This window comes from Narcine bancroftii, chromosome 8 (genome assembly GCF_036971445.1).
Source record: "Narcine bancroftii isolate sNarBan1 chromosome 8, sNarBan1.hap1, whole genome shotgun sequence".
Classification (NCBI taxonomy): domain Eukaryota; kingdom Metazoa; phylum Chordata; class Chondrichthyes; order Torpediniformes; family Narcinidae; genus Narcine; species Narcine bancroftii.
This window is the reverse complement of record NC_091476.1, coordinates 6677878-6703996: the sequence shown is the minus strand read 5'-3', so window position 1 is coordinate 6703996 and position 26119 is coordinate 6677878. Positions and strand designations below refer to the sequence as shown.

Sequence of the window (26119 nt, the reverse complement as noted above, 5' to 3'; positions counted from 1 at the left end):
GAAACCAAGAACTGGCTTACTTTGCTCAGTTCTTTCTACAGGCATCTTCATAACCCACTGTACTTTTGGCCAAAGCTCATGCCGTTTTCACCCTGGTCGATCACCCTAGGTGAAGTGGGAAATCTTGACAGAGGCTCCTGGCCTAGTACCAGACCATCCTACTCAACTGCTTCACATCGTGATATCGATCTGATCCAAATGAAAGGAACTGCAGAGCCACACAGTTGTCCTCAACTTACTGCATGTTTAAGAGTGGGATTCAAAAAAAAAATGGGACATCTCCTTGACAAATATTATAGTACCTGTAGTGACAAGTTGTAGAATTGTACACCCAGTGATATACCAGTAGCAGAAATATACATACCACACACACACACACACACACACACACACACACACACACACACACACACACACACATATGCTCGTGCGATTTTGGATCTTACCTTTCATTCTTTATTAGGCAAACCACAAGTAACATTAATCCCAATAGTGAAATCACAGTGATGTAAGTGTGGAGGATTTGTTTTGAATTCTCTGTAAGACAAAATAACAAATTCTCTCCATGATTTCAGATATTCTTCATGTTTCTTTTATTATTTATACAGTTCCAGCTGCCTTCAGTTCTTTGACCACATCCCAGAATAATTAAGTTCACCCACTCGTTAATATAATTTCATTGGGTTTTCCATTCACTCTGTCTCCCTCTGTTCTACACCTTGACAATTTTTATCTTCCTGGTGTCACAAAACTTAAAAATTGAATCTGGCACTGTCTCTCAGGACTTAATACATTCTGCCTGTGATTGTGTGGCTTTCTTCTGGGTGCTCTGGTTTCATCCCACCCTTCAAAAACAAATGAGGTTTGTAAGTTAACAGATGTACTTTGATAGAATGGACTTGTGGGCTGGAAGGGCATGTTTCCATGCTGTATCTCTAAATTAAACTCTCTCAGTGAAATCTATGAACTTCAAATGGTGGATTGCAATGATTTAAGAGTCTGAAATGACGTGACCAGTGTTACCTGCTAGTTCATTTAGATGGGCAGGTTTTAAGAAAATTGGGGGATCTTCTGCGTGACCTTGAATTGTGATATTAGTGTATAAGTGCTTGGAACTGTCCCCCTCTCTTTCTGTGAGCAACCTTTTCCCCTCTTGGAAATCTTTGAGGAGTCAAATGCAATAAAATGTCAAGTTCTTTGGAGCTCCTGTGGCTTGGTAAGTTTGTCTACACGAATTGAGAACCTAGAATGATTTGTTTGAGGACTCCTTTTAGTCCCTTTTATACAGCTCTTCAAATATTCCCTCCTTTAAATCTATCTATTTGCAAAAAGCACTTGCTTTTGGTTCCCCGACAGTGTCAACAGAAGCGACTTCAGAATGGAGTATCTTTAGAAAAAAATTTATGAAGACCTTATGTTTAATTTACCTGGTTGGGTATCATTTTTTCCCCAGTGAACTGGTAAGCTCCACTCACTCCACAGATTAGATGAACCACAGTACATATTAATTTTGGTTTTCACTTGAAAGGTAAAGAGCTTCTCTGGATCCACACTTGCCAAATTGAACTTAGTTTGTTTTGAGATGGATGCTTTCTAAATGGAGAAATTATGAAAATGAAGAGTTGGTGAATATGATGAACAGTTTAAGATCTAAATAGAAAAAAAATGACAATGTCCCTTCTACATTATTAATTATATTAAAAAAAGAAGAGACTGCAGATGATGGAATCTGAAAAAAACCCCAGAATTCTTGAGAAATTCAGCAGGTTAATCAAAATCTAGTGTGTCAATGTTTCTGGGTGTGATTTTGATTCAGGACTGATAAAGACGAGGAAAGATTGCTGTATGTAGGAGTATGAGGGGTGGATTAGGGTCTGGGACAGAGACTGATGGGTGATAGATGGAACTGGATGGATGGAGAGGCCATGATGGACATGGGAGAAAGGTGAACAATAAAAACTAAAATGAGATAGATGGTTGAGTATGGGTGGGAGATCACTAGAGTTGTGGGTTATCTCAATTAGGAAAAAGTCGATGTTCATACCATTAGGTTGTTAGCTTCTCAAGAGGAATATGAGATGTTGTTCTTCTAATTTGTATTTGGCCTCTCAGCAATGTTGAAAGCCCAGGACAGGCAGGACGATGTAAGAGTGGAAAGGACAGTTAAAATGAAATGTAACCAGAACTCATGAGTGCCATTATGGACAAAGCCAAGGAGGTTCACAAAAAAGCAGTCAATGGTTGGTTTCACCGTGTAGGAGAGGCAGCATTGTGTGTGCTGAATGCAGCAGACAACCATTGAAAGACCAGATAACCCATTCACTCACTGACGATAATGCTATTCTGGTTACCCCTCCCTTCATTTCCTTGCTTTCACTCATCCCTCTGACTCTCCTCTTCTTGTTCCCTGGCCCCTTCCCTTCTATTCTCCAATCAGAGAGCATCTTTTTCAGCCCTCTGCCCCCCTCACTGTAGCTTCTCAGCTCCTTTCTCTCTCTTCTCCCCCCCCCCCAACCAAATATCATCTGTTAGCCTGAGTTCCCCCTCTCCTGCTCATAACCTTCTTATTAAGGCATCTGCCTGATTTTTAGCATACTTGATGAAGGGCTTAGGCCCAAAATATTGTCTGCCTTTTTATGAGCCCAGAGGACCCCAAAACCCAGCACCGATAGATATTCACCAAGACAAATGGTTACTTAAACAAAGATTGCTTTTAATTATCTTTAAACTTGAAAATAGAATTAAACTTTAACTTATCACTATTAACTTAACTAACCTAACTTAATCCCCTTCTAATTCTAAGCACATGTGTATGTAATATGTGTGTAAGTTCAGAAAAGTTCTTTGGTTCACAGTCCAATCTTACTTCTCATTCCTTCAAGTTCATTGGTTGCAGGCAATTCTTATAATGTGCACAGAATTTAACATTTATAAAGTTCACCAGGCTTTAGTGCTTGAAAGGTAAATGGTTACTGGTCAGGAAGGTTCTTGTTGGTTTTCAGAGAGAGATTCATTGTTCAAGGACACCCACAACTGATTCCTTTTTTAATCAGCCACTTCAATGTCTTTCTGAATAAACTTGCCACTTCAGGGTTCTCCAGATGATAACCTTTTACTTTCAGGTCACCACAGAGTTCCTTTTAGTTTCTCTTATTTCAAGTGAAACATTAGACAGCCAGTCCTCTCCTCTTGCATGAACCACAAGGGCTTTGACCAGGCTGAACTAAGCACTCACAACCCATCTTCCAAATGGGGTTTTCCACAAGCTTGTCAGCTTGTCCTGTTCCAGTCCCAGTTGCTGCTGCTGACTGTAAAACTGTAGAACTGATCTCTGTCTGTCTGTCTGTCTGTCTGTCTGTCTGTCTGTCTGTCTGTCTGTCTGTCTGTCTGTCTGTCTGTCTGTCTGTCTGTCTGTCTGTCTCTGAGAAAAAAGCATGTTTTCCTCTCTTTTGCTTGCAAAACCACATGACTCTCTTAGAACAGCAAGTTCCACTCCAGACAGAATGTGGCTCTGACAAGTTCTTTCATCTGTTGCTTTTTTGTAAACAACAATCCATTAGTGAAGTTTCTTGGGCACTCTCCAAAGCTTTTGCAAAGGCTGTTGGTCCCGACATGTCTAGCATGAGCAAAGTTCCAATATTTTATGTAAGATCTGTTTTGAAATGTTTCTATGTGACCTACACTAAAAAACCTGCCCCAATTTATCTCCCACAAACACATCTATATTCTGTCACACTTTCATGGATGCTGCATGACCTGCTGCATTTCTCCGGCACTTTGGCACACTGCACAAGACCCCAGCATCTGCAAACTTCTTATTTACCACTCTGTACCTGCCACTCCTTTTCCTTGTTGGTCCGATGCCTGACTACATACTCCAAACATTTGACATCCATCGGCGCCTCCCATGTCAAGAGGAGGCCATTGCTTTCTGTGATGTTCACCATCAGGTTCGCAGGAGGATAGGGTTTTACTAAAAAGTAAAAATTGAGTTTTTGTTTTGTTAAAAAAATGATTCGAACCACACATATCTCAGAGTGATACCTTCAAGTAAAAAATTATCATCTCGCAGAATTGAAATGACAGAACAGTCTGAGTTTCAAGGTCTAGCATCAGTTCAAATGCAATGCAAAGATTGGATGTTATAAAAGCACCTTATCGGTGGGATTTATAAACAAATTTGTTTAATTATTAAATTATTTGTTCATTTATTAAATGACTATCCAGGCACCTGGATTATTGTTTGATGGGATTATTGTGTCATGGGATCCAGATTATTTGAATTAAGAAATCTGAAATTAAAAGTTGAAGAAAATAATGCTGCCCTGAAATGTTCAAACTATTGCCTCATAACACACCAGCTTTGCATTTACATGCCCCAAGAACCATTATAATATTATACAATTGAACAGCCACAAAAGTTCACTATTTGAGAACCCTTAACCCCATTTATTCCCAACTTAATAAAAGGTCAATTCTGTGGACAATATATCAACATTTGTAGTTTAGTTTAATTTATTTATGGAGCACATTTAAAACAACTCATGTTGTCCAAAGTGCTGTACCGATCATAAATTACATCTCAACTTAAGCAGCTATTTAAAGCGCAGTATAAAACAGGTCCCCAAAGTTTAGGATTGTACGTACAACATGGTAACCATCGACAATCATCTCAAAACACTTGTGAATAAAAATAAAACTGCAGCCTGGATTTAAAGGAGTTAAAGGAAGGGGCTGATTTGATGGAGGGAGGAATATTGTTCCTCATTTTGGGGGCTGCTATCGCGAAGGCACGATCTCCCTTGAGTTTGCGATTTGAGTGCGGAACAACTAAGCACACTAAATTGGCCGATCTGAGGGGTATTGAAGTGGAGTAGGGAGTTAGGAGATTTGTGATGTAGGAGGGGGGTTGTCCATTAAGGACTTTGTAAAGAAACTGGAGAACTTTAAAATCTATTCTGAGCCGTACTGGCAGCCAGTGGAGGGAGGTCAGAATAGGGGTCACATGGTCCCTCTTCTTAGCTCCTGTCAGGAGCCTTGCTGCTGTATTCTCACCAGTTGCAGACAGGATAATGATGACTGACTAATTCCTGTGTAAAGAGAATTCAAGTAGTCTAAACAGGAGAAAATGAGGGCCTGGATAGCTTTCTCAAGGTCTTTCAGTGATAGGACTGATTTGATTTTGGCCATAGCGCGGAGCTGGAAAAAACTAGCGTTTACTACAGCATTGACTGGTTTGTCAAACTTGAAGGTGGAATTGAATATCACACCAAGGGATTTGACGTGTGGTTTGATGAAAGTGGATAAGTTACCAAGAGTATTGGAGATAATTTTGGTAGAGTTGGGGGGGGGGGGCCAAATAGGATGATCTCATATTTGCCTTCTTTTAGCTGCAGGAAGTTTAGAGCCATGCACCACTTTCCAGTTACGATTAATATAATGGTGGAGAGTTTGTGCTTTAATAAAATGCTGATAAAAACTCCCTATTGAGTTAGCTAATTCATAGAATAATAAGGTTAAAGAGATTAAAAGCTCACAGTGACTTCGGTCAAAATCTCTGATGACACAGAACAGTAGGAAAAACCCCACAAAGAGGGGATTATTTTGAAGATGGCAAGTTTTACAATATAAATGTATTCCATTTACTAAAAACAGTTGTTTGCTCACAGAGTATGTTTTCTTACAGTGAAAGGGAATTAAAACTTCACCTCTGTACATAAAGTAATACACAGGAAAATATAGGAAATGATTTTGACAAGGGTTTAAGAGCAAAAGCTTCATTGGGGCTTATGCTGTTGACATCATAATTCAGAGATTTTTTACAAGCTTTTCTCTGCTATTTATATATTTTTATTTATTCAGCTTTGGGACCTGCTGGCGAGGCCAGTATTTTTTTTAAATATTTTATTTAAGATTTTTCATCTCAAACTTCAACCATTGTTCATCTCATTAATACCGTTATCAACAATATTAACATTTTTTACATTTTATGTTTGCTACTTCCAAACAATCACATCGTAGGAGAATTGGATAGACCCCCCTCCCCCCAGCTCCCCTACCTCAGCTACTAGGGGAGGATAGGGGAGGGCAAAGAGACACAATGGACCAATGCCAGTAATTATTCCCCATCCCCAATAGCCCTGGAAAATGTGGTGGTGACCTGCAGTCTTTCTAGTGAAGATAAGGCTGTTCCAGGAATTAGAGCCAGCAGACCAGTGGGTGTGCGACTCCAAGGTTCCCACTTGACCTTCTTGCTGGTTTGGTCAGCATAGATCAGGCAAATAACTGATGTGCATTTTGTCAATAATACATGCTGTAACCACTATGCACCAGTGGTAGAGGGAACCTATGATCAGGGTTCTCCAACAGAGAAGGGAAAAGGCAGAGGGAATGGAAGGAGAAAAGATGCCAGCTTCAGTAGGATAATATTTCTTTCCATAGATGTGGCTGAATTTCAATATTTATTTTCCTTTCCTTTTAACTTGAGGAGGGGAGGCTTGAATTATAAGGAGAGGCTAGATAGGCTGGGACTTTTCTCCCTGGAGTATAGAGGGCTAGAATATGAAATGAAGAAGGGCATAGATATGTAAAGAGTCAAAGTCTTTATCTCAGAGTAGGCGAATCTAAAGCTCGAGGGCATAGATTTAAGATGAAAAGCTAAAGATTTAAAAGAGACCTAAAGGGCACCTTCTTCACACGGGGGCTGGTGGGCAGAAGGAATGATCTGCCAGAGAAAGTAGTAGGAATGGGGACAATTGCTACATTTAAAAGACATTTAAACCATTAATGCATGCAAATAGGAATAGTTTGGCAGTATGGGTGAGTTGGGCTGAAGGGCCTGTGTCTGTGCTATAGAAATCCAGGATCCTAGCTAATTCTACTCTTGCCCACTCCCACCTGTGTCTTTGTTACGAACACTCTTACCTTGATCCTGGAGATGAAATATTTGGGGCTCTCTTGTAATATTTTTGGAGTCACTAGATCCATTTCTGAAGACATAAAACTTTTTGAAATTTTTAATTTCATTAGCTGAGAAATTGCATCCAACGTTATAACCATCATGCTGAATATAATTCCTACATTCCTGTGGTGTATGTGAGGCATACCTGCAATGAACAAGAAATGGTCACATTTTCAATAATGAATGGGAAATTAAAATCTGTAAAAACTGCACTGGCAAAATTACATAAAGAAAGACAATCTAAAAATTCATACACATAGCATTGTTTTTATCAGTACTACCACATTAAAACCAATTATTTTCAGAGTGGACCTTAATAAAACAATTTCCAGACTGAATCATGCAACATTGGAGCATTAACTGAAGCCCTCTGGTCATGAATGATGGTTGCATCGACAATGGAAATTCAGCATCTGAGGAAAGGGATTCATTTACACTTGGAGGGTATGAATTATTAATGGTCAGTTACAAGGGTGTTGACAGGGTGATCGGGTCTGCAAAGTTGAATTTTTGGAAGAGGCGGCGTACTGTGCTGATGAGGGTATTGTATTCAATGTAGTGTGCATGGACATCAGGTAGGCCTTTGCTGAGGTCCCACATGGTAGCCTGGTCGGAAAGGTAGGAATCCGTGGGATCCAGGGCAAGATGACATTCGTGATCCAAAGCTAAGATGATGGGAGGAGGTGTGTGAGGTGTTGTCTTTGCAATTGGAAGCCAGTGAATAGTGGCTTATCAAAGGGATCAATGTTGGAACCCATGCTATTTATAATTCAAACACGAATGTAAAGGCTATGATTAATAAATCAAAAGTTATCATTGGAAATCTCTATTCTCGGGAAAATAAGTGCACAATTTCCAATTTCTTGCCATAATTAAAGTTCAATAAAGCTTACCGGCGTGTGGTCCCCTGGCTTATCCATAATGGTCCTTCTTAAATAAAAACCAACATTAGGTTCTTCTCAGGTCTTTTGTAAATGGATTGGTGGCTAACAAAGATGAAAAATATCTCTGTTGGAGCTGTAGCTCTCTCCTCCATTGTTTCCTACAGTGATCTGGGATTGATCTCATTCAGGCCAGCCATAAAACCATAGAACATAACAATTTGATATCTTACATCTCCCACTTATCTGTTCTGACCTGCTCCATATTATCTATGTACCCATTCCTAAATTATCTACCATGACCTTCTCCTAGGTTAGGTCAGGTTTCTTTATCTTGGAACAGAGAATGCAGAAGGCTGACCTGGCCAAAGGGTGCAGAAGTATGAAGAGTTTGCACAGAGTAGATAAAGAGAATTTTCCCCCCTTTGCACACAAGTATGCAATCAGGTTTAAGTGAAGCGATCAGAGATTTTGATGAGATTTGAGAGGATGGGTTGAACTGCAGAAGGTGCAGTCTGAGGGTATGGTGGAGGTAGGTACTGTTAAAACACCAGAAATATTTGGAACAGCACTTGAAATATCAAGTCATAGAAGGTGGAATGTTCAAAAATAGGATTCGCCCACAATGGACCAATGACCCAAGGGTCATGGAGAAACTCAGCGGGTCACACAGTGTCCACCGGAAGTAAAGGATGGCCAATGTTTTGGGCCTGGCTCATTTGTCAGGGGCCTGGGCCCGTCATTCCCCCCACCCCCCACCCCCCTCTCCACCTTCTTATTCAGGCATCCACCTGCTTTTGCTTGTATCTGACCATAATGAAGCTGGAGAAGATAGACTGGGAGCATGTACTTGCAGATTAGTCTACCTCTGTACAGCGGGAAACATTCAAAGAACCATCATGTTCTCCAAAAGGAGAAAGTCGAGAGCAACAAGTGCAAGGAGTTGCCTTTGAACTAGAAATTGAGGAGATACCAAAATTTGTAAAGAGAGGGTGAAGAGAACAAAGGAAGCAGGGAGAGACCCCATCAAAGTGTAGGGAGGTGCTTCAAAAGGACACTAGGAAGTCAAAGAGGGGTCATGAAATATCACTAACAGATTAGAGTAAATCCAAAAGCATTTTATCAATATAACCTGGGAAAGAAGAGGGTCCTTTACGGACAACAGGGGCACTCTGTAAGCAGAGCCCAAAGGTATGGGTAAGTTCTTAATGAATATTTTTCATGGTCATTCACGAAGAAAACAGACTCCATGGTTGGAGAACTCAGGGAGGAGGAAGGTGAGATTCTAGAGTAAGTTTCCATAAATAAAGAGGTTCTCGATGCCATAGAGGGATTAAAGATGGACATATCCCCTGGGCCATATAGGCTTCATCCCAGACAGTGACAAGAGGTAAGAGATTGCTGGGGCTCTGACTAAGATTTTAAATCTTTGCAGGCCACAAGTGAGGTACCAGATGGCAAGAAGGGCAACAGTAAAAATCCTGGCAATTACAGATCAGTGAGCCTGACATCACAGTAATTATCCAGAGGTCTGGGCTTTGATCTGGAGGTCACCATTGGTAAGAAAGTTAATGGAAATATTTCTGAAGGACATGATCACTTGAAATGGCAGGGACTAATGAAAGACAGACAAAATGGCTTTTTTTTTGGGAAAATTTTATTTATTAATCATGATAAATCGTACAGTAAATATACAAAGAAGTAAAACATAATACATACATGATTTTTACCCCTTACAACCCACCCTAACCCACCCACCCCTCCAAACCCCCCTCTAAACTACCCCAAAAGAAAAAGGAGAGAAAAAGAGGAAAGAAAGGAGGAGATCAATTAACATAACACTTCAATTATTTGCCATGGTTCGGAGCAACACCATCGGTGCGTGCAAAAAAACATTAATAATTCAACCGCATATATTCCAAGCACGGGCTCCAGGATTTAACAAAAAAAATTATTACATAAATTATATGTTATCTTTTCCAATGTTATACAAGATCTTATTTCCAAATGCCACCACTGAATACTCAAATTAGTCTCACTTTTCCAAGTAATTGCCAAACATTTTCTAGCCATAGCTAAAGCCAATCTCAAAAAACAATTTGAAATTTATTTAATTTTAACTCCAAGATCAATTTCTTAATAAAACCCAATAAAAATACCAAAGGATCAAGTGAAATTTTCCAATTTAAAAATAGCTTCTAAAAGTTCCTTAAATCTACCCCAAAAAGGTTTCCCCGTCTCACCAAGTAGGATATAAAAAAGAACCAACTTCCTTATGACATCTCAAACGTAAATCTGAAGAGATAAACTTATATTTCCTTAGTTTCTCCGGAGTTAAGTATAACTGATGAAGAAAATTATAATGAACCAATCTATGCCTTACATTTACAATTTTAGTCATACTAACATGGCTTTGTTAAGGACAAATAATGCCTGACCAGATTAATTTTTTGAGGCAGTAACAATGTGCATTGATGAGTCCAGTTTGAACATGGAGTTCAGTAAGCCAACAACAAAATCTCACATTGGAGACTTGTCTAAAGTTAGGGTCCATTGTGCAGCTTGGCAAAAGGAGGTGAGGGTGATGGCAGAGGGCTGTTTTTATGATTGGATGCCTTTGACAAATGCTGATACACAGGGATCACTGGGCCTTGGCTGTCTGTAATATTCAAGTGGGTACCCATGATTTGGAGAAAGTGGGATGAGTCAAAGGAAAAGTTATTAAGAATGAGACTAATCTCTCCACACCTACATCTGCAATACCTCATATCTCCTCCATCCCTTCAATTACTTTGACCACCTCATTTTCACTATGCACATCCAATCCCTTTACATCTCTATTTGCCACACAGGAGGTTTCAAAGCCCTTTGTTTCCTTCTTGAGATGAGACCTAGCCAGTCACCCTTCACCACCATCCTCCACTGCCTGGCAGAACTTGTTCTCACACTTAATATCTTCCCCTTTGACTCATCCCACTTTCTCCAAATCAAAGGAGTAGCCATGGGTACCCGCATGGGTCCCAGCTATGTCTGCCTGTTTGTGGGTTTTGTGGAGCAATCCATGTTGCAAACCTATGCAAGAAAGGCACCTCAACTCTTCCTCTTCTATTCTGATGACTACATTGATGTTGCCTCATGCATCTGTGATGAGCTTGTCAACTTCATTCACTTTGCTGCCAACTTTTACCCCAACCTCCAATTCACAGCCCATCTCCAGCAACACTCTCCCCTTTCTTGATCTCTCAGTCTCCACCTTGGAGACTTTCCACAGACATTTTTTACAACTCCACTAACTCCCACTAACTACACTTCTTCACAACCTGTCCCCTGCAAGGATCCTATTCCTTTCTCTCAATTTCTCCATCTCTGCCGTATCTGTTCCCAAGATGAGATCTTCCAGTCCAGGTCATACGAAATGACCTCCTTCTTTCAAAAATATGGCATCCCCACCATCACCATCAATTCAGTCCTTACCTGCATCTACTCCATTTCCTGCTCATCTGCCCTGGCCCCCACTGCCCCCAGATGTAACAAACACAGGATTCCCCTTGTCTTCACCTACCACCCCACCAGCCTCCACATCCAAAAAATTTTGTAATTTCTTCCACCTCCAACATGATCTCACCATCAGACACGTCTTCCCCTCTCCTCCCCTCTCTGCCTTCCGTAGGACCACTCCCTCCATGACTCCCTTGCCCACTCATTCCTCCTCACCAATCACCCCACTCTGCTTGGCACCTTCCCCTGTGGGGGTATGAAGTGCCACACACGCCAACACCTCCCCCCTCACCTCTGTCAGGGCCCCAAATAGTCCTTTCAAGGGTAGCAGCATTTCACTTGTATATCTGTAGGTGTCATTTACTGCATCTGGTGCTATTGTGTGGCCTTCTCTACATCGGTGAGTCTGGATACAGACTGGGAGATCGCTTCACTGAGCATCTTCACTTTATCTGCATCAGTGACAGGGATCTCTCAGTGGCCAACCATTTCAATTCTGTGCCCCACTCTCATGCTGACATGCCTTTCCATGGCCTCGTGAACTTCAATCCAAGGCCACCCATTAATTGGAGGAGCAACACATGTAATTTTCCATCTGGGCGCTCTCCCTCTGGATGGCATTAACATCAACTTCACTGGTTTCTGCTAGCCTATTCCCTGTTCTCCCTCCCTTCCCATTCCCTCTGTCTTCTTTCCTCCTGCTTTCCATCTCCTACTTTTTCCATATACAGAGCCATTCCCCCTCCCCCTGCTATTTGGTGTGCCCTCCTTTCCTTATCGACCTATTACTTTCTGCCTGTGGGACTCTGCTCCTCCCCCGCCCCTCCCCACCACATTTTGTTCGGGTGCCTGTCCACATTTTGCCATATCTTGATGAAGGGCTCAAGCCTGAAATTTTGGTTATGTATCTTTATCTTTGACCTGCTGAGTTTCTCTAGCATTGTGTTTTTACTTCATTTACACAGGGTCTGCAGACTCTTGTGCTCATAATAGACTCTGTGATTTTAGACATATTGCGCTATATTTCATTCTGATATTATTCTGAGGAGCAGATAATAAATGCTGATCTCCCCAGAATTGTCCACCTTCTATCAGTGAATTAATTTAAAATGATAAGCGCATGGTGCTCTGAATCAATTTGAACAACCAAACTGGGGTAATTTCTTTGGTATACTTGTGTAGGAAGTGGGGAAATTCCAGCCAATGAAGTATGAATAATACTGTACAGGAAAATTACTTTGTCATGAAAGTTTGCTTCTAAAACTACATGAAATCACATTTGGTTGGTCAAAGGAGAGATTTTTCTCCACATCTCATCTATTCATTGTGTCATATTCTGCATGGTTTGGTGAACTGTACTTTACATTTCAATGTAATCTATACCTCATCTCAGAGAACCTAATGCTTTGCATATATATTTCTCACAAGTACCATCACTGGTCAGGACAACAGTTACAGTTACCGAGAATTATTACAACATGGGAACAGGCAACTTGGCCCAAATGGTCCATATCTTTGATTATGTTCCATGAAAACCTCTTCCCAACATTTTTCATTTAGTGCCAGCTGTGGCTTACTTCGTTGAACTCATCCTCTAATTCAGAAGGTTTATGTTGATGTGCAAAAAAAAAAATCTGCATTATTGCCAAGGTCAGCATTTATTGCCAAACTTTAATTGGTTTCAGCTGAGTGGCTTGAAGAGACACTTCAGAGTACACAAGAATATCATAATCCAGTTTTGTTGGTGAGTACATTCTACCCAGAACCTGCGGGTGTTTCCTCCGGGTCCTCCAATTGCATCCCACTCTCCAAAATGTATGGGGTTGGGAAGTTAATTGGGTGTAATTGGGCAGCGCAGGTTTCCAATGCTGGAAGAGCCTTCTACCAGGCTGTATTGTTGAAATTAAAATTAAAATGAAACGTAAGAAATACAGGTAGGATGAGGCCGTTCAGTCTGTTGTCTCTGCTCTTATGGTGGCACCATACATTCTTGACTAGAGAATTCCAAGAGCTCACTCCTGTCAGGGTGAAGAAATCTCTTTTCATCCTCACCTGAGTGGCTGAACCCTTATTCTGAGATATGTCTACTGGTTCTAAAACCCCAGTCAAAAGAAATATCATCCCTGGTTCAAACCTGTGAAATCCTGAAGGAAGTCTGTGCATTCAACCATCATCTCTCCTTCTCGACTCCGGAGAACAAGAATCAGAATCAGAATCAAGAGTGTCATGAACAAATCATAAAATTTGGTGTTTTGTGGCAGCATCAATAATGCAAATATTCATATTATAAACCATTTTATGAAATTACTATTAAAATAAAATTAATATAACAAGAATAATACATGAGAAGTAAGGCATTGATTATTCAGGAATCTGATGGCAGCGGGGAAGAAGCTGTCCTTGTGCCACTGAGTGCCCGTCTTTAGGCTCCTGTGTCTTTTCCCCGATGGTAGCAGAGTGAAGAGGGCCTGGCCTGAGTGGTGGGGTCTTTGAGGATAGAGGCTGCTTTTTTAAGTCATCACCTATTTTTTAAGCCTCAGACATTTGAGCAATCAGGTGAAGACTCACCTGCTTCATCCCAAGTATGTCCTTCCTTAGATACGGAGACCATATTTACACACATACACTAATGCAACATCTTTCAATTTTTCACCATTTAAGCAATGCTTTGCATTTCCAATTTTTCATTCTACCAAACTGGATGACCTGGAATCTTTGACTGTTGAGTACTCTATTGGCAGAGTATTCATGAAAGTACCATCAGCAAAATGGACTGGCATTTGTGTCAAGAGAGAGCATGAAATGGTAAGAAACCAAAAGAGAATTGTCTGCATGGCCCCTGGAGCTTGTCCTGTGATTTGGAAGGTCATGGTCAATCTGTTTTCTCAAGACCACCTTTACTAATAGCTTGATTCTCTTTTAATTCTGAGAAATATGGTCAGAAAAATGAGAAGAGACAATACAAGTTAGAAGACAGAATTCCATGGAAGGTGCAAGAGCAGAGAGATTTGAACACTTTTCATTCTTTGCAAAGGAGGTTTTTTTTAAAAAGTGGCTAAAATGCATATGGGATATTGAGTTTTATAAATAGAGGCATAGGATACAAGAGAAACAAAGTCATGCTAAACTGGTTTCTAGACCACTAGTTTCCAGAGCACTGGCTTGGCCACAACTGTGTCCAGCCATGAATGCAGATTTTAGGATAAGGCTTAAAGGCTTTGGAGAGAGGGTGGAAGAGATCTTCCAAAATGACTCCACTGCTGAGGAACATCGCTTATGTGAACAGACCAATGGAGTTGAGCTGTTCCCATTGGAATAGAAGAGATTTGTAAAAAAAGGTATTTAAAATCATGAAGGATGTCACCAGAGAAGGTTGGGCGAAACAGTTTCCATTGTCGAGGATATGGGGATATAAAGGTATTTGGCAAAAGAAGCCAAAGGAGACATGATGGGATGCACTGCAAAAGATGAGAGTGGAGGCAGATTCAAGTGCACTGTTCAAGAGGGAGCTGGATACGCAATTTTTTTAACAAAATTGCAAGGGTGTCATGGTGAAAGCAGGGGGAAATCAGATAAGATGAATTGCTCTGACTTCAAAGTGGTACAGACTTGGCCACTTTTCATTCTTTAATTGTGATTCTATGAACCTTGATGTCCAGGTACTACCAGAACAAATTCATGGAAGTCCCCAAACTAAGTTATGTGGTCAGCAGACTCACCAATGGTACAGGGTATGGTTTATCTTCCCTCCAACAAGGTTCCATGTGCACTCCATGAATTCTTCATTGTAGACAATGCAATCCACATCTAGAAGGGAGGCAGAATAGGGACTTAATCACTTTGCTCTAACTATTCAAACATAATTAAAATGTCAAATTTTAATTACAAAACTATACCTCCTTGAACCTCAGACCAGCAAAACTATGAAGGCACAGTACTGGAAAAAAAAGAGGATTGAAAGAAGAAGTCATTGCTGGTTGCAGGATTTGTACACTATCTTACATTTCTCCAGAACTGGAAGAATGCGAAAATGTGGCCTGGAATTGAAAAGTGCTAATTTCAACATAAATCTGGAAAAATAGTGGCCTTTTTCTCATGGGTGCAGTCACTGCCCATATTCACTGCTCATACTTCCCATTCTCCCCCATTTACATGCTCCATGTACCCTATCTTGCTGAAGTGACAAGTTTGTGTGCAATGGCAGTGTCTTAAATGAATCTGTGAGCCAGAACAAGTCCAACTGATGACTCTCCTCTAGAAATCTTTGACAGATGGCAAAGCCATGTCCTCAGTTGGTGTCTATTGAGCCAGGCAAGCTTTCATTTCAATGTTCCTGATTGTCTCTGACATTTTAAATGATTAAACTATCAAAACAATCATAGTTTGGATACCCCTATGCAGACATGATGTTCAGCAGAGTGGATAGAGTAGAGCCACCTGCAGCTTGAGGTAACCTGTTAGAGAGGGCAATGAGGAGAAAAGTAGAACAAAGTAAATCTCACCATAGAGGGAAACAAACAGAGGTCTAAAATGTGCTATGTTGTATTAGCAGTGAGCTCAAGCAATTCCTGCACATGGTGTAGTGGTTAGCTCAACACAGTTACAGCACCAGCGACTGAGATGGGGTTCGAGTCTGGCGCGGTCTGTAAGAAGTTTGTACATTCTCCCCGTGTCCGCGTGGATTTTCTCCGGGTGCTCTGGTTTCCTCCCACCCTTCAAAACATACGGGGGTGTAATTGGGAGGCACGGGCTCACTCATGGGCCAGAAGGCCCTGTTACCACGCCAAATGTCTACATTCAAAATTTACTTTTGTTCTTGGCTTTTCCCTGATTCTATGTATTTGAATAATAATAAACAAAATCAGACCCAATAATCTGTTCTGGAGTTAACCGAAGTTATATATGGTAAGGTTGCAAGTGTGGAGTGGAAGGTGTGGGTTGGCTACATTGCAAGAAGATTGATTCTTCCTGATGTGTGCGTGCTGCAAAGAATTATGTTGTTTTAAGATTAAAATCTTGTGGTTTTTATATTTCAAAAAAATTAAAAACTATCCATAAAACCATATAAAATCAAAACTTACTGATCAGGAGTGTACGCTCATACAAATAGTGAATAAAAATACCCACTGATTTTGCTAAATGTGTCATGAAAATTTCCACTGAACAGCAACTTAAATATTAGAATCTAATGTCAGATCTGCTAGTGAACAAAGATCAGATGACAAACACAAGAGAAATATGCACACATTGAGAGTTGGGTCACAAAGATAAACTTCTCACTAATCTTGAATAAAACAGAAAATACTGGAAACATCTTGCATCAGCTCTGATGAAAGCTCAACTTGAAAGGTTAACTCTCTTTCACCACGCTGCTAGACTTAGTGAGTATTTTCAGCATTTTTCTGCTCTATTTTGGATATCCAACACATACAGCATTTTAGTTTGGATTAAAGTAAAGCCCCCATATCCGGCACCTATGCGGATTGGTCGATGCCAGATGTGTGAATTTTCTGGTTGCTTGAGACTCACTCTTATAATTCCTAACTACACCGTCGTTAAGAATAAACTGTTTAAAAGACAAAATACTGCAAAATGTAATTTGAAAAAAATCTGATTGTAGTCCTTAATTATGTACATTTCATTTTAATAAAGGTAATTCCTGTAACCTACAAAATTTAAATTTAAATTCTAACCCCGGTTGTTGGTGCTGTAACAGCTGTACACTAACTGCTAGGCCAATAGGGCAGCGTCATAATTAACTCTCACCTCCCCCAAGTTTACAGATAAAGCCTTACTTAATAATACTTAAGAATATACTGATAACGATATAGACTCTTACTAGGTGAGCAGCATCAACCAGCTCTTCATCCTGGGGAACATACCTTTATTCAAACTTTATTCGAGCAAAGCACGACCAAAGGACTTCTGGCTGAATATTTGCTCCCATCTTCACCAAAGGTTTATGTGATTCTTCAGAGAGCATTCCCTTTTACAATTTTAAACTTTTCTTTTAATTCTTATATATTATTATTTTTAAATGGTCAATACTTGGAGGGGAGACTGCCTGGGAGCACCTTCTGTGAAGGGCGCTGGACAAAGTGGTGATTCTCTGTCTGCCTTACAGTAGACAAATGTTAAAGAATTTCATGCATGTTACATCTTAATGTAGTTTTGCTTGACAATAATGGAACCTTTAGCTTTAATTCTATTTATTTATCTTGGGGATTTTTTTTGCAGGTTGCTTGAATTTCTGATAATGGGAATTTTACTGTATTTGTAATCTTGCTGCTAGAGGGACATCACTGCTATTTCAAATTAAATATTGGGATAGAACGTCTTGTATTAGATTTCTTCAGCCCTGTGGTGAAAGGTCTTGAATCAGGATGAGGAGGCAACTTGGAGCTAGAATACACATTGCTAGGTATTGATCAGATTGCCCTTGCATTATCTGTAACTCTGCAAACACAATCCTGCATGAACTCTATGCTCATTCAGTTTTGGCCTGGAATGAATTCGTTATCTCTTCTGAATCTCCATTGATGGCCTTTTCATGTGGCCTGAAGGCCCTGTCATGTGGGCTGATGATCCAGTCATGTCATCTGATGGCCCTGTCATGTGGCCTGATGGTCCTGTCATGTAGCCTGATGGCCCTTTCATGTGGCCTGATGATCCTGTCATTTGGCCTGATGGCCCTGTCATGTGGCCTGATGGTCCTGTCATGTAGCCTGATGGCCCTTTCATGTGGCCTGATGATCCTGTCATGTGGCCTGATGGCCCTGTCATGTGGCCTGATGGCCTGGAATTCCACTCTTAAGCTTTCCCGTTTCTCCTTTGCTATGGTCTATTTCTTCGCTCAATAATCATAATGTGTTCTTGTGTGTAATAATACTCCTGCAAAGCTCTTCAAGGCATTTAAAAAATTCAAGCTACAATCTGTACCATTCAGCTCAACGATTGATTCTCATATAGATGAATATGTAACAAAATAGGAGAGTTAATCATCGGGGGATACATTAGGAGCAGGAGCAGGTGGAGGCCACTTGATTCCTCAACCCTGCACTTACCATGGGTGATATGATTGCAATATTGAATCTGCATGCCGATATACCAGTAGTGGCATTTCACACCCAAACTTATCAAATATATTTCAAGTTTTTCCTTAAAAACGTTCAACCTTCTTTGAGGGAGTTCCAAAGAGGCTTATGGTCTATTTCAGATGTGGTCTCATGAATGGCCAACGCAATTGAAGCAAAAAATTCCCTATTCTGGAAATAAATGAAAACACTCATAGAATACAGAATAGTACAACACAGGAATAGGCCAACAGAACTGTCCTAACCTGAAGCCCAAATTAAATTATTCTCTATTGCTTGCACGTGAAACATATCCTTCACACGGTGCATATTCATGTAGAAGCCTGTTAAACATTATTTTCATATATGTTTCCACTACTACTCCTGGCATCATTTAACCACTCTGATAGCTTCCTTAATGTCTTGCTGTATAGGACACCCATCTCTCTGCATTTCAGACTCCTGCAATCTCTCTCCATTTTGAGAATGTACCTTTTTTTCCCTTTCCCTGCCACCAATCGCCCCCACCCCCCTTTCCATAACTAGAGATGGAGCAGGATGAGAGGAGGTCTGGTTCAGCAAGTCCTGCAGAGACCATAAGAAGGAGACACAGAGTAAACCAAAATAGAGTGAAACTAAATGAAACACGAGTCACATTAAGCAGGATATTTTTGCAAAAATTGCCTGAAAATGATTCCTTTCAGTTTTAATAGATAATGGTTAACATCTTCATGATGTTCCTTTATTGAAATAATGTTTTTTTTAATTTTTTTTTTAAATTTTTTATTTTTCACACCATAAATCACATTAGCCATGATATACACTATTTCTTTTTCCCACATATACAGTGACTTTTTCTCCCCCCCCCTTTCCTCCCAAACCACCCCCCCACCCCCCCCTCTCATCCATTTTAGGTATACAATCTAGGTTGCATTAAGCCAGTCAGACAATGTTGTCATTCAACAAAAATACACCAGAAATTCTACTGAGTCCATTCTTTTCTTTCCTTCTCCTTCCATCAACTTAGGTAATGTTTGTCCCCGGTAGGTTTTCGCTATTGTATTTAATGTAAGGCTCCCATACTTGTTTGAATATTTCAATATTATTTCTTAACCTATATGTTATTTTTTCTAATGGAATACATTTATTCATTTAAATTTAGTAGTTTCTTCCTTTTAATTTGGTTATGTATTCCATTAATATTTAAAGTCATATAGTTCAGCGTAGCCCTTTTATATTTTGTTTATCTTCTCTTTCCGTTTTTCCATCATTACCTTTCCTCCTTTTCCATTTCTGTTTTCTTATTTTCAACTCTTTATAAGACAACATTCCTACAACATCCAACATTTTCCTTATTCTCCTATTTCTATCTTCTTTATCCCCAATCTCCCCTTCCCCTCCTGAGTTGTCCTTTATCCCTTGTCGGACAACCACATCTCCCCTCTCCATTTGGGTTTGCGAATCCACTCGCAAGCGTCAACTGATTTTGCAGTGACCGCTATTTCCCTCCACCCCGCCCCCCCCAGAAAAGATTTCACTTTTCATATGTCACAAAGGTCACTCTTTTAATTCCCTCCTTATTCTCTCTATTCCATTACCTTCCCTTATTAATTCTTGTCTATACTATCTATATTTTCCTCTAAGTACAGATACATTCACGTATGCACATTGTCTCTATTCACTCTTATACCTCTTTACCCGCATACATATCAATCGTGATCATTTTTACTCTCATTACCCGTCTTCATCCCTCAGTCTATTTTTGTCTTTACCCACATACATATCAATCGTGATCATTTTTACTCTCATTACCCGTCTTCCTCCCTCAGTCTATTTTTGTAATTGTTCTGCAAATTTTCGTGCTTCTTCTGGATCCGAGAATAGTCTGTTTTGTTGTCCTGGAATAAATATTTTCAATACCGCTGGATGCTTTAGTATAAATTTATACCCTTTCTTCCATAAAATCGCCTTTGCTGTATTGAACTCTTTTCTCTTCTTTAGGAGTTCAAAACTTATATCTGGATAAATGAAGATTTTTTGCCCTTTATACTCCAGTGGTTTGTTGCCCTCTCTTACTTTTTCCATTGTCTTCTCCAGTACCTTTTCTCTTGTAGTATATCTTAGGAATTTTACTACAATAGATCTTGGTTTTTGTTGTGGTTGTGGTTTAGAGGCCAATACTCTATGTGCCCTTTCTATTTCCATTTCTTGCTGTAGTTCTGGACATCCTAGGGTCTTAGGGATCCACTCTTTTATAAACTCCCTCATATTCTTGCCTTCTTCATCTTCCTTAAGGCCCACTATCTTTATGTTATTATTGAAATAATGTTGATGTTAGTTTGTTCATTTTAAATCTGCTAACTTCTCTTCTGGTTGTATAAGAAAGAGAAATTAATATGATGTTGAATCTGCCTTTCGCCTCTTCCTTTTTCAACAAGAAAGTAATCCAGAACATTATTACGAGGAGCAGTTTATTCACATAACTCCCTGGAGTAAAAGAGAAGAGACATGTGCTTCTTCCAACTATAGCCAAGAAAGGCGTGTCACCATTCTAACTCTGCCAGGCAGCCAAATGGCTTTTTCTATCATTAATCTTGACCTTATCTTGGGCTGTGGTTCAATGCATGAAAGGACATTCTAATTTATTCTATAACCCAGATCCTCTTTTCAGGAGTCTGTTTTGGTAAGTGGCGAGGGGCCAAATATAAGTTCAGGTCACCTGGTAACCTTCTTGATGAATGAACACATTCAGGCATAAGGAAGGAAACATGTTTGTGACCATGATAGTTTTCAAAGACCATAAGACATCAGAGCAGAACTAGGTTATTCAGTCCATCGAGGCTGCCTCATCACTTAATCATGAACTGATCCATTTCCCACTCAACCCCACTGTCCGGCCTTCTCCCCATAACCTTTGATGCCCTGGCTAATCAAGAACCTATCACTTAAATACACCCAATGATCTTGTGGCACACAGACTTACCACCCACTGACTGAAGAAATTCCCACACATTTCTGTTCTAAGCAGACACCCTTCAATCCTGAAGGGTGTCTCTTGTCCTAGACTCTCCCACCAGGGAAACAACCTTTCTACATCTATTCTGTCCACGCCTTTCCACATTTGGAATGTTTCAGTGAGAATCCCGCCCCCCCCCCCCAACTTATTCTCCTAAATTCCAATGTATACAGGCCAAACACTCTTCATGTGATAACCCTTTCATTCCCGAAAACGTCCTAGTGAACCTCCTTTGAACCCTCTCCAACGTCAGCACATCTTTTCTTAAATGAGGAGCCTAAAACTGCTCACAACACACCACTTGAGGTCTCCCCCAAGTATCTTACAGACCCTCAACATCACCTCCCTACTCTTATACTCTATTCCTCTTGAAATGAAGGCCAGTATTGCATTTGCCTTCTTCATCACCAGCTCAGCAGCCAAGTTTACCTTCAGGTTACCCTGCATGAGGACTCTCAAATAATCCCTTTGGGTATTTTCGGCTTTCTTCCCATTTAAAAAATAGTAAGCCCATTTATATTTTTCTACCAAAAGAGACTTTATTAAGAACACACCAATCCTGAAGGACAACTGATCCCTGGACCTCATGGTGAACCAGGGAACTCCTCTAATTGGGTTTCTCTCTTTGTTCATCTCCTGTGAAAATCTCAGCTCAAGAGAAGGCTTAGAAATGGGCTTGGGATGTTTTTCGGTGTTCTCATCTTCTGGCTGGGTGAGTTCTTGCACCTGGTCATTCCTAGTGAGTACCGGATGAAGCGACCACAAGGCTTACAGCCCACTTGCCAACACTATTGCCTTTCCCCAGACCTTACAGTCAACTCACTCATTGGAGAAACACCTAGCTCATACATCACTAAAAACTCTTAGGTGAAAGCATAGTTTAGTACAGTGTGCATTTTTTCTATTCTGTCCAAATCTAAACTGAGAAGTGTACCAGTACGACCAATCAACCACAATTAGACAGAGATTCATGATTAATAGGCTTTAATCACCCTAAAGTGTCAGCCCAGCTTGTATGTTGCTGGCCTGGTTCCAAGGCAGGAACTGAGGGAGGGGTTTGGATATGACAGCCTTTATGGGGATATCTGGGAGGAAGGAGTCACAGGTACAGGGGGCGGTCCATCCCATACAGCCCATACATACATACATCTGTACACATAGTGGTTGCACCACAGTACCATTCTGCATTGTGTGACATGTTTGAAATGCACTTCATCTGGGTCATAATTATTGGGTAAATTGCTGCCAAATTAAAGGCTGTTAATCACCATGCAATTGAAATCCCCTAGCCCAACTTAAACCAATGAAGATTTTGTTCTCATTAGTCTTGGCTTGAATTTGGTCCTTCTGATGAAAAGTCAGAAAAAAATTATTTAAAAAAATAACACAACCAATTAGAACTTCAGAAATTTCACAAGCCAGTGTCTATCAATATTTAGAAATATGCTGGAGAAACACAGCAGGTCACATAGCATCCAGAGGAAATAAAGGGTAAGCAAAGTTTCCACCATCAGGTCTAAGTAACGTGACCTCTGAGTTTCTCCAGCACTCGACCCCAGTATCTGTAGACTTTCTTGTTTAGCAAACATTAATATCACTGGACAACAAATTTTTTCAAGAGGTTTGCTTCCTGAAAAAAAAAGGAATTATGTTAGACAAGCTGAACACAAAAAATAATTTAAAGATTTGCGATATCATGTAGGAAGTTGGAGAAACATTAAATTAACTTTAATTGAATTTATCCTGTTTAATTGCATAATGATGCAAACACATTGCATTAGTTTAAGTCACCTAAAAGTGTTTTTCCGGTGGTTTTTGTTTGTACTCAGCATCTGATGCCTCTCGTGTCAGTTTCCAACAACAGCCAGCCAGCATTAATTTATTCCAGTTGCCCTGATGCCACTTTGCCATGGTTCCAATGTTTGGGTGAAACCTTTTGCCACGTTCGTCACTGACTGCACTGAGATCAGCAGGGAAGACGTCCAAGTGCAAATGCAGAAAATGAATTTTCAAGGACCTCATGGTTTTGTATGCTTGAAACAGACTTAAAATATGACTGGAAATCACAAAATAGATTATATCTTAAAAAACATTATGTGATAGGACATTTTTAAGGTGATTTTTGTGATCAGTAGCCCAAAATCCAGAAAATACACCCAAAAAGAGTTCAGGAAGCAGGATCTTGGTTGCCCACTGTATTTAGAACTTGGTACAAAGATTCAGTGAAAGCAAGGAGAAGGAGAAACATGCTTTTTCAGTCAGATTAAATACCATGGAAGATGCCATGAGTGGCCAGCATCGATCAAATTAGTTGATTGACATTCCAACTTCTAAGCCTGTGCAAAACTTGTTTAAAAAATGACTGACCAATGGATAACAGGAAAAGATAAATGAGGAGAGAGTCTTATAAAAAGGAAAATGAACAAGCTTGTTTGACTTAAGTTCCATGTCCTGTATTGATTAAACTACTGTGAACACTGATAATGAACTTTAGTTTGTCAGCACATATTATTAGAGATGTACATCGGCGTTACAAAGCAGATTGTTATTTCGATTGATCTTTAAGGGGTTTTCTTTTAATTATACATAGACTATATGGTAAGCAAAAAGTGGGTTTTCCCCTCAATACAATCTTTTTGACGTAATGGAAAATCAACTGCCATATTTCTACGTGAAGGAACATTCAAGCTATTAAACCTACTGCATGAGAGACTGCATCTTGAAAAACACAGCATCTCTCTGCATCTCCTTTGTGTATGTGCAAATATGACACTAGGAATGAGAAAGGACCTTGTCCTGTTTATCTTTCTCTTTCTCTCTCTTTAAATATAATGGTCTCTTTTTTTTAAATGTAAAAAATGTCTTTAAATATCCATGGGCCTTCTGCATTCATTTTTATGAACAATTTGTTAACCCAATATATAATGACAATATTCTCTTCAAACTTCTGATCTAAAATTCATAAAATACATCAATTATTGATGAAAGTTAACCATTTTCTTTAACTGGATCAAGTCTACAGTTTCCCATCCTGTCAGCGAGGAAATCAAATATTCATATGATCTGAACTTCGTATGATGCAGACAACTGGTGATAATGACCCTGAGTTGATAAGCGTATGTTGTGAATGTGACTTCATTCAAATTTATGGTAAGTGCATCAGAATTAAAGCATGAAATTGTTGAATAATTATAAAAGCTCAACCAATGTGGAGGGAACCTGATCTACCCCGTTTAGGGCCACCATTCACTCTATGTGATTAATTTTTAATATTTTCAAGGCAAATAGCATTGGTTCATAAAATCTTGTCTCACAAGATGTCTTTAAACAAGGACCAATAAAGAACATAACTGGGTCAATATTTTGGATTGTACCCAAGTAAAATGCATAATCTGAAGGGGGAAACAACATTAATGATGCACTCAGCAGAGCACATTTCCACACTTTCCTATTCTTCAGATGGATTTACCTATTAACAGCAAGTTTTCTAATAAATGGAACAAAATTGTTTGCAACTCCAAAGCAAACAATTATTTTTCATTGCTTTATAATTACTAAAACTATGATTACCTACTTGAAGCTGATTTTTTTTAAATTCTAAAAAGATCCCCTAAAATCTCTCAGGTTAATCATGTTCCATGCTTTTGGAAATTTATGTAAGGCAAGATTGTGCATTTGTATATTTCTTGTAGTTCTCATTCCAGTAACCAAGTATTTCCATTCTGAATAGACACAGTACGTTGTTGATAAGTGAAAAATCAAATAAATAACATCCTTTCACACATGGTAATGAATTCAATTTTTAAAAATATCCTGTTTCAAGAAATAATTCAGGTGTGGCTCTCATCTCATCCTTCAATACATTTACTTTGTGTTAGCTTAAAATCAAAGATAGAAAGGTAGCAGAATACTCACCATCTGACTGCACGCTGCATGGGATGCTGAACAAAATAATTAACCAGATCAAGGAGACCAGTTTTTGTTGTATCCTTCCTTTCAATGGGGATTGACCACCCATTTTGTGACAGCCACAAAATTTTAATGGATTCTCAAACAAGATGCATTTTTAATTCCATTCTCAGCAGAGCTGCTTTGCTTGGTTCTCTTCCGTGGTCTGATAACTGACTTCTGATATAGGTTGAGAGTCAAACAGTTTCCTTTCCCCCCCCACCCCCCCTTCTATCAACCTCTTTTGACGTAGAATTTCCTGTGTTTAGTTGTGAGTGATGAATGTAGGTGCCATTTCATTTCAGATTGTTCAGGAAATGTCACACAAATAAATATAAGAGTTGGAACCAGAATCATTTCCCTCCAACTCACCATCAAGGTTGTGAAGTGGAGGAAATAGAGAAGGGTATCCAGGTGAGAAAAGATAAAGGAAGAGCAATTATTCTTGCACATTTGAAACATGTAGTTAATATTTGTGGAGTCCTACAACACGGCATGAAGCTGATCAGCCCATCATGCCCAGAATAATTGTGAAAGAACACCAGTTAGCTTCATTACCTGCCTCATTGTGGAGGCTACTGTGTCTCCCTTACCTCTTTACACTGCCTATCACCCCTCTACTCTTTCAGTCCAGTTCTCAACCTGAAATATAATTTTCCTCCACAGATGATGCCTGACCAGCTGAGTTCCCCCAGTGCCTTGTTTTTTTTTGCTTCATATTCTATCATCTGGAGTCCTATGT

At 39.8% G+C, this 26119-nt stretch overlaps 1 protein-coding gene across 1 annotated transcript in view; it reads right to left on the bottom strand.

Annotated features, from left to right (window-relative positions):
• LOC138740316 (cytokine receptor common subunit gamma-like) overlaps positions 1-25556 on the bottom strand; it is a 35116-nt gene extending 9560 nt beyond the window's left edge. The window contains 6 exon segments of the mRNA XM_069892791.1: positions 447-537; positions 1428-1593; positions 3834-3973; positions 6925-7106; positions 15060-15147; positions 25345-25556. Coding sequence (XP_069748892.1) covers positions 447-537; positions 1428-1593; positions 3834-3973; positions 6925-7106; positions 15060-15147; positions 25345-25447 — 770 coding nt within the window. The 5' untranslated portion in view covers positions 25448-25556.
• Positions 25557-26119: the final 563 nt, after the last annotated feature.